At 47.0% G+C, this 12,207-nt stretch overlaps 1 protein-coding gene across 3 annotated transcripts in view; it reads left to right on the top strand.

Moving 5' to 3' along the window:
* The window catches only part of MYLK2 (myosin light chain kinase 2), a 200,944-nt gene that overhangs the window by 151,987 nt on the left and 36,750 nt on the right, over positions 1–12,207 (top strand). For all 3 annotated transcript variants that reach the window (XM_086932687.1, XM_086932689.1, XM_086932688.1), the window contains one exon: positions 991–1,143. In XM_086932687.1, coding sequence (XP_086788813.1) covers positions 991–1,143 — 153 coding nt within the window. The remainder of the gene's footprint in view (positions 1–990; positions 1,144–12,207) is intronic.

Below are 12,207 nucleotides of genomic sequence, written 5' to 3'. Positions count from 1 at the left end.
TATATTACAAGGTCCCAGCAGTGACAGGCTTTCACATGATGTAGGATGTGTAGCTGGGCAGCGGTGGGGTAGTATTCCTGTAGCTATCGGAAAGAAACAGTGTAGACACGTATTTCACCCAACATGACATTCATGGATAGATGCTGAAATCTGTGCCACTTGGAGCTTTTGTACCCACAGTTTCCACATGGAAGGTTTCAGAATTTGGACTCCTGGAGAAGGGATGTCCCGCGTAAACATGTCACTGAGAATTCTAACTTTTGTGGAACGTTTGAAACTGACTTCCTGTAAAGCAGGGTAGCTAGATTTTACATTTCTTTCTTACTTCATGGATCTAATTTTAAGAACACACCAAGTAAGCTGTGAAAGACTGTTGTTGAACTAAGAGGCGTTGAACTTATTGATTGGACTGGATTTACAACAAACACAGAGTGAACCCAGTGGTTGGAAAGCATTTCTGCAAAGTTTGTTGAGGGCATCTTTGCTGTTTTGTTTTGCTCATGATTTGTCTCTTACCCAACTCCTGTGAATATCCTTGAGGCTTTTATTGAAATTCTGTTCATCCTAATGTAGGTAAGCTTCATAGAGGAACTCTTGTTTGGTTCAAGACTGCCCAGAAAGCACCCTTTAACTCACGTTAAGTTGTAGCTACTGTGAGACAGCAAACCACCGAAGTGTGAAACTGGAGAGTTTTTGTATTAGCATGGAGTAAAAAGAGGTAAACATATGAGTCTCTGCTTCGAGCAGATGCAACACAGCAATGATCTAAAGGGTACCATTTCCTGTTTTTGTTGTGCTCCCTTTCTGTCTCTCAGTTGCTCTTTCTCTCTCATACCCACACTGACCTGCCATTTTTTTCTTCTTCCATCTTTGTTCATAGACATCTCCCATCCAGCTGTCTGCCTTGCTTCTTTACCCATTTTCGATCATCTGATTTTAGCTGTCTTTCTCATTAACCCTTTATCACCATTTCTGTTTTTTTCAACTCAGGCTCAGTGGACTATCTCCTTTCCTTGGAGACAATGACACGGAGACCATGAACAATGTTCTCTCCTCCGAAGTGGATTTCAACGAGGAGCCTTTTGAAAACGTCTCTGACGAAGCCAAAGAGTTCATCTCCAACCTACTGATCAGGGACAAAAGGTGAGTGGCACTCGCTAACCGCATAACTTTCTGAAGTAACCAAACTGTTGAATAAATCTCTTTGTTTCCTGCTTCTATGAATCCTTCTGATCACTGACTGTTTGATTTTCCCATAGTTTGATGAGTTTCTATTATCTTTAGACAGTTGTTGTTGAGAATGTTCTTTGTCTGGTCACTCCAATCCAGAAAGGATTAGAAGGCATGAATCCTCAACTGCCTTCTGAAAAGATAAGATTGGATGGGACTCTTAAGGCAGGGCATTCACTTGTTATTCAGGCCAGTTCAGCATGTTTAGTTCTCTAAAGGGGTGGGTGAGCACCAGTTTCATTTTTGATTGGTTGATCATTAAAGTCAGTGGCAACAGTATTTGGAGATTTGAGGCAGTATTATATTGATGAACCTCCATCCTTGGGCTACAGTTGCAGAAACTGATGGTAAACTACGCAGGACGCCAAGATCAGTGAGGTCACCAGACGCCAGCCTTAATTCTTTTATTCATTCCGCTTACCCCCAAGGAGGTAAGGTCGCCTCACCAGACATGGCAAACTGTGGATTATTTTCAAGATAAATTTTAAAGGAAGTGTCTGCGGTAGCGTCATAGTCCATCTTGTCTTGTACAAATCCATAGACTTGACAAGGACTATTGAGGAGGTTTTCTTTATTAATGTCCTCAAGAAAGGGAGCCACTAACAGGTAGGAGTTGATGCCTCGTCCTAGATCTCTAGTGTATATCAAGAGGTTATGTATGAGTGGAAGGCTATGTACGTTTTGCGCAGGTTCATAGTTATCTCCCATATGGCTTTCCAGTATTGGTTTAGATTCGGACAAGACCCACGGTGTATGAGGTAGGTTGCAGTCTGGCTGAGCCCACCTCCAGCAATGGGAAACCCCAACTAGTATGGCCTTCTGTGGTTATTGTGGTATTGAATACCAGTTTTAAAGCATCTAGAATTCAGTTGTTCTTCGCTAATACCTGCTTCTAGAATTTGGAAACAGTCCTCTATTGGGAATTCACATCCAGGGAGCCCAGTCCGTTTTTTAGATAGATTGCGTTCTTGGGCTTTTGAGAAGAGGTTATTTAGTCTGGTATAGGGGATTCAGAGAGGACCCATTGTGTTTTCCTGAGTCTGCTCTTAAGACAGTGTATACGTTGTATATGGCTCCATATCTGAGGACTTGTTAGTTTGTATTCACATTTCAGAATGTGAAAGGTTTTCATCTCACAATCTGTTATCAACTGGCCTAATCTATGAAAGCCTGAATCTCCCAATGCGTCGCTTATAATATTATGACCTATTAAGCCGCTGTTGTGCCAAATGGACCACGGACAGAATATCGAAAACAAAAATATTGTGTGGAGAGATAACGTGTCAAAAATATCAACGGCCAAAGTACTAAAGTTTCGAGAAGGTAATTGCTAATAGGTAATTATAGATTTAATTTTCTTAACTCCACATTTACATACCTTGACGATAAATATATAAATATATAATATATATATATAGTCAAGGTACATATATGTAGAGTTATATATATAAAACCTTGCGTACCTATAGAAACTTACTTGTACAATATTTTTTTCCTCGATATTCCTGACACTATATTTTGTCCCACAATATTTTTGTTTCTGATATTCTGTCTAAATGCCGTGCTGAATAGGGGAATGTTGGTGGAGAGTAGAATCTACCTCTAGGCACTTGTGGAGCGATTTACACACCTGAACTGTCGATAGGACTGTTGTTTTATCAGTTAGATCTTGTAGGTTTTTTTTGTGGAATGAAATAAGGAAAGGCTTGCTGCACTGTCAAGCATAGTTCTGTTCAAGTAGCACCTAGAAAGGACATCCCCAGGCCTAGGTGAGCATGTCTGCCATCTGTGAGAGCCGTAGCACCTCACTGTAGGACCCTAGATTTGAAAGACCTAAACCACCTGAGTGTGTACCTGCCATTAGTAGGAAGGTTTTCATTCATAGTCTCGTGCTTCCAGTAAAAGAAAGAAGTGTATGTCTTTATTTCATGTCTTTGTCATGTAGATTTCATTCTAGTTCTGTCAATATTAGCAAGAGTAAATAATTAAAGTGGGTGCTACAACCATTTTAACCTTTCTGGGGTCTTCCCAAAGTGATATTTTAAGTTGAGACAACCATCAGGCTTAGCCATTGGCCATGATTAGGATTAACGTCCTCTACCATGTAGTCCAGTACTGTCTTTCTTAGTACCTCCAAGTATTTACATTTTTCCCTTTGCTATTGGAAATTATAGCCCTAAATTGATGCACTTGTATGGTTTCTTGACATGGGCCATGCTTCGCTTTTGTCCCAGTTGATCCTATGTCCTACAAAGAGAAAAAAGGCATTAATAATCTATAGCAATATTGATCGAAAGATCTAAGCTAAATGAGGGTAAGAAATACGCCATCAGCATTCAGCAGTATTTTAGAGGCCCCTGCTGCATTGTGAAATTCCACTATTTTTCAATTTTTTGTGTGGCTGCTGTAAGTGGCTGTAGGGATAACACAAGGGAGGAGCACCGGTGAAGGTGTTGGACAGAAATCCTCCACAGTTAACTTGACTGACTGACTGAAGGTACTTATAGAGCGCACTTATGCCGAGGCGTCTTGGCGCTGGGTACAAGATCAAGGCACACAGCTAACGCTAGCCTTGCAGGAAAAGCCTGGTCTTAATAGCTTTCCTAAAGATGGTCCGAGACGGCTGGAGTCGAAGCGAGACGGGAAGAGCGTTCCATAGCTTAGCTGCTAAGAAGGAGAAACGTTTTCCACCCCATGTAACTCGCTTTATCAGTGAAGGAAGAACCAACCCAGAATCAAGTGATCTTAGGCAGCGTGAAAGGACATACCGGGGGAAGAGTCGTTGTATGTCTTCCGCCCCGCCTCCATAGAGTGCTTTGTGCACCAGGCATAATGCTTTAAAATCCACCCTGCGCCTGACTGGCAGCCAATGCAGTTGTTTGATGCTGGCCAAGGTGGAATGATGTTTAGGTAGACCATACAAGACCCTAGCAACCGCATTTTGAAGTGACTGGAGCACCAGGAGTGGCTCCAGAATGAGGGTAGTTGCCAAATTCCAGGATCTCGGTTTTTTCAGTATTTAGTTTTAAGAAATTTGCCTTCATCCATGACATCACAGAGGAAAGAGCGTCCCGGAACCTATCAGCAGACATAGAGCCCGATTCACAGAACTAACTTAAGACAAAATCCTAAACTTACTACCAATTTTGTATTCACAGAAGGCACTTACTCATTTTTGGTATTCACAGAAGACACTTACTCATTTCGGTATTCACAGAATTTAGGAGTCCTAACTTTAGGACTCCTAAATGCCTTCTGTGAATACCGAAAGTCTTAAAATTAGGATTTCTCAGTTTAGTAGTAGTAAAGTTGAGAAAAATCCTAATTTGAAGACTTTCGGTATTCACAGAAGGCATTCAGGAGCCGAAAGTTAGGAGTCCTAACTTTACTTCTACTAAATTGAGAAAAATCCTAATTTTAAGACTTTCGGCATTCACAGAAGGCATTTAGGAGTCCTAAAGTTAGGAGTCCTAACTTTACTACTACTAAATTGAGAAAAATCCTAACTTTAAGATTTTCGATATTCACAGAAGGCATTTAGGAGTCCTAAAGTTAGGAGTCCTAACTTTACTACTACTAAACTGAGAAAAACCCTAAATGTAAGACTTTCGGCATTCACAGAAGGCATTTAAGAGTCCAAAAGTTAGGAGTCCTAACTTTACTACTACTAAATTGAGAAAAATCCTAATTTTAAGACTTTCGGTATTCACAGAAGGCATTTAGGAGTCCTAAAGTTAGGAGTCCTAACTTTACTACTACTAAATTGAGAAAAATCCTAACTTTAAGACTTTCGGTATTCACAGAAGGCATTTAAGAGTCCTAAAGTTAGGACTCCTAACTTCTGTGAATACCGAAATGAGTAAGTGCCTTCTGTGAATACCAAAATGGTAGTAAGTTTAGGATTTTGTCTTAAGCTAGTTCTGTGAATCGGGCCCATAGGGTCATTTTGAGTAACCAACACCATTAACTGAGTGTCGTCAGCATAGGTCACAAGGAACAGACCATGACTTTTAATTAATCTTGCCAGTGGTGTTACGTAAATGTTGAATGGGTTGGGAGATAAGGCCGAGCCCTGAAGGACTCCACCGGGAAGGGTAAACTGCTCTGATCTTAGGTCGTCCCAGTAAATTAATTGTTTTCTAGAGTCAAGGAAAAAGGAGAGAAGGGACAGAGCCTTACAGCTGACTCCCACGGTCCGCAGCCTATTAATTAACACTGTATGATTTACAGTGTCAAACGCTGCCGTGAGGTCCAGCAATATTAGGGCCGTCATACCACCCTCATCCAGTACCCTTCTGATCTCTTCAGTAGCCATGACTAGGGCCGACTCAGTGGAGTGACGGACTCTAAAACCATGCTGGGTGGAATCGAGTATGTTATTCTCTTCAAGATAGACAGTCAGTTCCGAATTGATGGCTCTTTCAAGAACCTTAGAGGGCAAAGGTAAACAGGAAATGGGACAATAGTTTTAAGCGTCTAAAGGGTCAAGTGATGGATTTTTTAGAATGTAAATGTAAATGTTGTATTACTTGTATAGCGCCCGAATCACCCCACATGGGGTCTCTCCGGCGCTTGTACGAATACCGCTGTGGAACCCTTCCTTGCTTTTTCCCTGTGAGGCGCCCACTCCTGGGCACCCCCAAGGTGCAGCCAGGCATCCTAGCGCTGTTATGGCAGTTGTGGAGATTAAGCAAACTATTGCCCAGAGTTGCAGAGTGGGGCCCATGATTAGAATAGGCACCGAGGCGAGAATTATCAGGTCCGAGGAAATTGAGCCCTAGACCCGCCAAGGCGGGAATTGAACCCTAATCCCAGGCCAGACCTCTGCATCAGGGTCTGCCGCTCTAATCATTGAGCCACACTTCTCCACCAGAGGCCTAATACAGGCCATTTTCCATCCTTCAGGAAAAGTTCCAGTGCTAAGGACTAGATTAAGAAGAGGGGTCAGCAGTGCCCCAACCTCGTTGATAGCTAGAAGTAAAATGTGAGGAGAACAGGGGTCAAGAGGAGATCCTGATTTAGTTAAGGAGAGAGTGTCTACCACTAGGTTCTCATCTAGACTAGTAAATTGAGATAGGCTGCTATGAACATGCTGTGTTTCCTATCTCTGGAATGGGTCAATGGTATTGGGCTCCGCAGAGTTCAAAAGCTCTTCATATACCGTTGTTACCTTTGTTTGGAAGAAAATCGCAAGGTTATCAACAAAAGCTTGATCAGGGATAAGAACAGTGTCTCTTGGGCGACGGGACAGAGCTGTGACTGTTTTAAACAGCTCTTTGGGAGAGTTGGTGGCCTCTGAAATTTTAGAAGTAAAATAAGCTGTTTTAGCTGAGAAAATCTCTTCCTTATATTCTTTAGTGCAAGGCCGTACTCGTATGGCCGGGATGCCTGTCACCCCCTCCCAACACGATCCCCAAGGATGGGAAGACGGACACAGTTCTTGAACTTTTGGAAGGCGGGAGGGAGTTACCCTCCCGGCCGTATTTATTCAAATATGAAACAAAATTAAAACATTAAAATAACAGTTTCATATTATGTACAATTTTTCATTTATACATTACGATGTTTATTGGCTAACCTTAACAAATCTCTAATACAAAGGTTCTCCTAGCCGAGTCTAAACATCCTGCAAATGCATACTCTCTAAATAAAAATTGTACATCCTAACATTACGGGCCAACGGCAAGGTCGTAACCGGTGTCAGATCCCTAATACCAGAACTCCCCCCTCACTTGTGAGGGGCGGGCGCACAGAGGACTGTACCTCTGTGCCAACTTCCAATTTCCCTTGTCTTAGCGGGGGCCCCTTATTTAACTCGACACCATCTTAGTGGTCGTCCGAGGACTCGTGTGAGGTGTCTAGAAGGTAGCGTAGACCCCCCTCCCACCCCACACTGCTTATTACATCCGCCGTCGCGGATGTCCTGGCCCCAGGAAATTCGTAGGAGGGGCCCGTAGCCGCCTCCTCCCCTGGGAGGGGCCTATGACCGCCTTCCCTTTAGGCGACCCCATCTTAGAGGGTGCCGCCTCCCCGTGTGAGGGGCCAATGGCCGCCTCCCCCCGGGCGCTCCCATCCATAATGGGTCACGCCCCACCTCTAGGGATCTTGAAATTACTACTCACCGATCATGACCTTACCGCCCGACCAAAATAAATACGACGTTTTGAACCTAATGAAGAGCAGAAAAGCGGTTAAACTGGACATTCGCAATATAAACCTTTTATCTACACATGTAACACATCTTTAAACTAGACTGTGATACTCCGTTTAATTTGAGTGAGAAAACATGCTATGAAGCAAATCATTTTATTGTCCTAAAAAACAATCCAAACTTTTATTACACATAACAACCCTGTAAAAAGAGATATTATCACCGCAAATCAACTTAATTGCAATACTAATCGTTGCCATAAGGGGCTGGTGGGTGGGTCAAAATTGGCTCCTTGTTCCGTCGAGGGCTCACGTGCAACGAGGAGGTGCAGCTTCCAAGCACAGGAACAAGAGGATGCTTCTTTGGATTGTTGCTCCTTTTATTCTTCTTCGGGAGGGCGTGTACCCTCCTCTGGTCTGCCTACAGGGCGTGGCCAACGGTGTAGGTGTCTAGGACAACCCCTCTTGGGCGGGAAAAGGCGCGCCCCGGCTACGCCGCTTCGGGCATACCAGCCGAGACACGCCTCCCGCCCAAAATGGTTTCCCGGGGGGATCCGGGCCCCCTACCATACGTTCGGGGGGACCGAGTGGTCGCCCCTTTCCATATGGCCGGGATGCCTGTCACCCCCTCCCAACACGATCCCCAAGGATGGGAAGACGGACACAGTTCTTGAACTTTTGGAAGGCGGGAGGGAGTTACCCTCCCGGCCGTATTTATTCAAATATGAAACAAAATTAAAACATTAAAATAACAGTTTCATATTATGTACAATTTTTCATTTATACATTACGATGTGAGGGGCGGGCGCACAGAGGACTGTACCTCTGTGCCAACTTCCAATTTCCCTTGTCTTAGCGGGGCCCCTTATTTAACTCGACGCCATCTTAGTGGTCGTCCGAGGACTCGTGTGAGGTGTCTAGAAGGTAGCGTAGACCCCCCCTCCCACCCCACACTGCTTACCACATCCGCCGTCGCGGATGTCCTGGCCCCGGGAAATTCGTAGGAGGGGCCCGTAGCCGCCTCCTCCCCTGGGAGGGGCCTATGACCGCCTTCCCTTTAGGCGACCCCATCTTAGAGGGTGCCGCCTCCCCGTGTGAGTGGCCAATGGCCCCTCCCACCCCACACTGCTTACCACATCCGCCGTCGCGGATGTCCTGGCCCCGGGAAATTCGTAGGAGGGGCCCGTAGCCGCCTCCTCCCCTGGGAGGGGCCTATGACCGCCTTCCCTTTAGGCGACCCCATCTTAGAGGGTGCCGCCTCCCCGTGTGAGTGGCCAATGGCCGCCTCCCCCCGGGCGCTCCCATCCATAATGGGTGGCGCCCCACCTCTAGGGATCTTGAAATTACTGCTCACCGATCATGACCTTACCGCCACAGGCCGGATAGTTGACCGGCTATCCGGACCCCCCACAAACTCCTACTACAGGTCATGGATTCACAAACCCCTTAACCATGCTATGAAGTCTCCTATGAGTAAGACATTCCCCTCCCGGGACAAATGGACCCCATCTTCGAGATACATGTGGTCCCCCCGAATACATCCATGTGGAATACAATGCAACTGTCCTGAGCGAAACAACCTACTAAGTTTGTTATTGACTTTCTTTACTGACTGATTCAAAGCTGTCACAGAGAGGGCCCCCCGCCACACCTTCCTGGGAATCATGTGTGACCATGCTATCGTGCACCCTGGAACTCTTCTCGCCAACCAACTAACAGTGGATAGAATTCGCTCGAGTAGTAATCGTCGACCAATGGTCACCAAATCATTGCCTCCCAGGTGTACTATGATTACAGACGGCGGTGACCTTGTCCGCCCTAACAGTCCCTCAATAAAACATTGAAATTGGTCAATACAGAGCCCGCCCCTTCCGTGGAAGGTCACCCTGTACCCGTATTCCCCAGCCACGTGAATCATTTCACCTGCTTTGAATACGTCCCCGGCACGCCTCACGTATGAGTGGCCAACGACCCACACCACTCTTCCCTCAGCCGGTGATCTTTGACCGCTGGTCCCCAGGTGTCGGGTCAACTGCACAGTCCGCCCCGCAAAGCCTGCTCGCGAAACTGTAAACCAAACAGAAAACAAGAAGCGTGAGTGCATGACATTGGCTTCACAACATGTGCAACCGCACATACCTTTTATAACAGTTCGAGAACCAACGTCCCAATTGTTTCACTTTTTCAACACTCAGACCCCTGGCTGTAGCCTCTGTAGCAGCCCCTATCCGGAAGGAATGGGTCCCAAAATCGCTCGGGTCCAAGCCCGCTGCCGCGATTGCCATTGTTAGCACCCGCTGAAACTGAAACCTAGTCAGTGGGGTGGCGTCGGTGTGTCTCAGCAAGCTTCCCCCCATGATACCGCCCTTTGCGCTAAATATTCCTCCACGCATTTCACTGGGCACATGGGGGACCCTTGAATGCGCTGGACAACAATACTGTCCACGATAGCTCCCTGATCGGTTTTGGACCTGGCTATTGTGACTACCATTGAATCACCCTTGATCAGAATGTGTTCTCGACACAGACCTCCCCCCGTATCCTGCTTATTCTTCGCTACCAGCTCGCTTACCCGCATAGCCCCATGGAATGCTAATGCAAAAGCAGCCCGGAACAGCACTGTCTCTGACTGGGATGAACATGTCGCAGGGAGTACGGACATTAACAGGGACAACCTTTCTAACCCAATCGTGCGCCTCTCGTCCATTCTACGACCCTCGAGGCGTTGCCACCCACGCAGTGCCTTCTTTACCAGAAAGGACGATGTGGGGTCCTTGATGCCATGCGCCTGCGCCATGAAGGCAATGGCGGCCCGGTGCCTATTGGCCGTTGCCGCTGATCGGCCTGCCTGGTGGAGTGACACTAGAAACTTCAGGACATACTCCTCCTGCCCCCAATGATCCCCCCTAGCTGGACCCAAAAATGACCAATAGGAACGGAATGCTCCTTCGTATGCCTTCCTTGTCCTGGGGGCTAGACTTGCTCCCACGAGGTCCTGTAATCCGGGGCACCGAGTAACCAGAGAGCTTCGGGAAATGGTGCCGCCACCAAGTCCGCGGAAGGTAGATAACCCCTGAAGGCCTGCATGTGGGAACGAGAGAGTGCATCAGCCGCCTGGTTCAGTACACCCGGCACGTGTCTTGCCCTAAACTGGACGTTTAGTCTCATACACAGTAGAACAATTTCCTTCAGTAATCTCAAAATCCACTTGCAGCGTGCTGCCTGATTATTGATACATTCAACCACGGTCATGTTGTCGGACCAAAACACCACTGTGCGATCACGAAACCCATCTGGCCATGTATTCAAGGCCACAAAAATGGGGAACAGCTCAAGAAACCCAATGTTACCTGTGAGCCCACTGTCGTGCCACCACGTCGGCCATGTTTGTGCCGACCATCGATTACCGAAGATGGCGCCAAATCCCACACTCCCCGCCGAGTCGGTCCATAAACCCAGCTCCTCGGAGGAAGCTGGTGGCTTGTTCCACACGACGCGACCGTTGAAATCCGCCAGAAATGCCAACCATATGCGCATATCCTGGCGAACCTCTGCAGACAGTCTTGTGCGGTGGTGCCCTTCCTTGAGACCGACCATGGCTTGTGCAATAGAGCGGGAAAAGGGGCGAGCCATTGGTATCACTCTAAGGGCAAAGTTAAGCTGGCCCACTGCTTGTTGCAACTGATGGAGAGTCACTTTTTCTTTGCTGATGCACAATTCTAGAGAGGCCCTAAATTTCATTACTTTTTCCCTGGGCAAACGGAAGCATCCCCCCACTGAATCGAGCTCAATTCTAAGAAACTCGAGTGAAGTAGATGGCCCCACTGTCTTCCCTGGTGCCAATGGCACGCCGAATCGTTTCATGAGATTGCAAAATTCCAGTAAAGCCTGTGCACATTCCGTGTCACCGGCTGTCCCCAAGAACAAAAAATCATCTAGGTAATGCATAACCTGTGTATAGCCCGTAGCTCTGGTGAACGCCCATTGCAAAAAACAACTGAATTTCTCAAAATAAGCACAAGAGATGGAGCAACCCATTGGCATACATTTATCCATGTAGTAGCGTCCTTGAAACACAAAACCTAACAGACGCTGATCCTGAGGGTGTACCGGGAGCAACCGGAACGCTGATTCAATATCCGATTTAGCCATCAGCGCTCCGGGCCCCAAGCGATTCAACATGGCGACGGCCTCATCGAAGGATGCGTACCGCACCGAACAAACTCCTGGGTCAATCGCATCGTTCACCGAAAGACCCCTAGGAGCCGACAAGTTATGAATTAACCTAAACTCACCTGGGTCCTTCTTGGGGACTACTCCCAACGGTGAACAAATGAAGTTAGTGACTGGCGGTTGCCCATATGGGCCAGCAACCCGGCCACAGGCAACCTCCTTTGCAATCTTAGCTTGCACCACCGCCGTATTCTGCTGAACCGACAGTTGGTTTTTACACTGTGATTCCCCCCGAAAATCCCCCGCCGGGATGTGGAAACCATACGAGAAACCATCTCGCAACACCCCAGCGGAGACATGATCAGGGTATTCATTGAGCCAAGGGATCATTGCCATGATGTCTACAGGGGTAGGTAGTGGTGCCCCTTGGTCGACATTAGACCTGTTTGGCCCCTCCTCTACCCCCTGTATCACCATTCTTGGCTCTGCACGAACTCTCAGGGTGTGAAGATTGTCCGCACCCCGCACACTCATGCCTGAACTTACATGTCCCTTGTGGCCTCGTGCACTTGCCTCTGTTAAAGCTCCAACAGACCCCTTTTCTACCCGCGTTCCCACTACTCCTTGGTTGTTGGTCACTATTGGTGCCCGCTC

Source organism: Lissotriton vulgaris, chromosome 7, assembly GCF_964263255.1.
Source record: "Lissotriton vulgaris chromosome 7, aLisVul1.2, whole genome shotgun sequence".
In the NCBI taxonomy this organism is placed as follows: domain Eukaryota; kingdom Metazoa; phylum Chordata; class Amphibia; order Caudata; family Salamandridae; genus Lissotriton; species Lissotriton vulgaris.
This window is presented reverse-complemented; position numbering and strand designations above follow the sequence as displayed.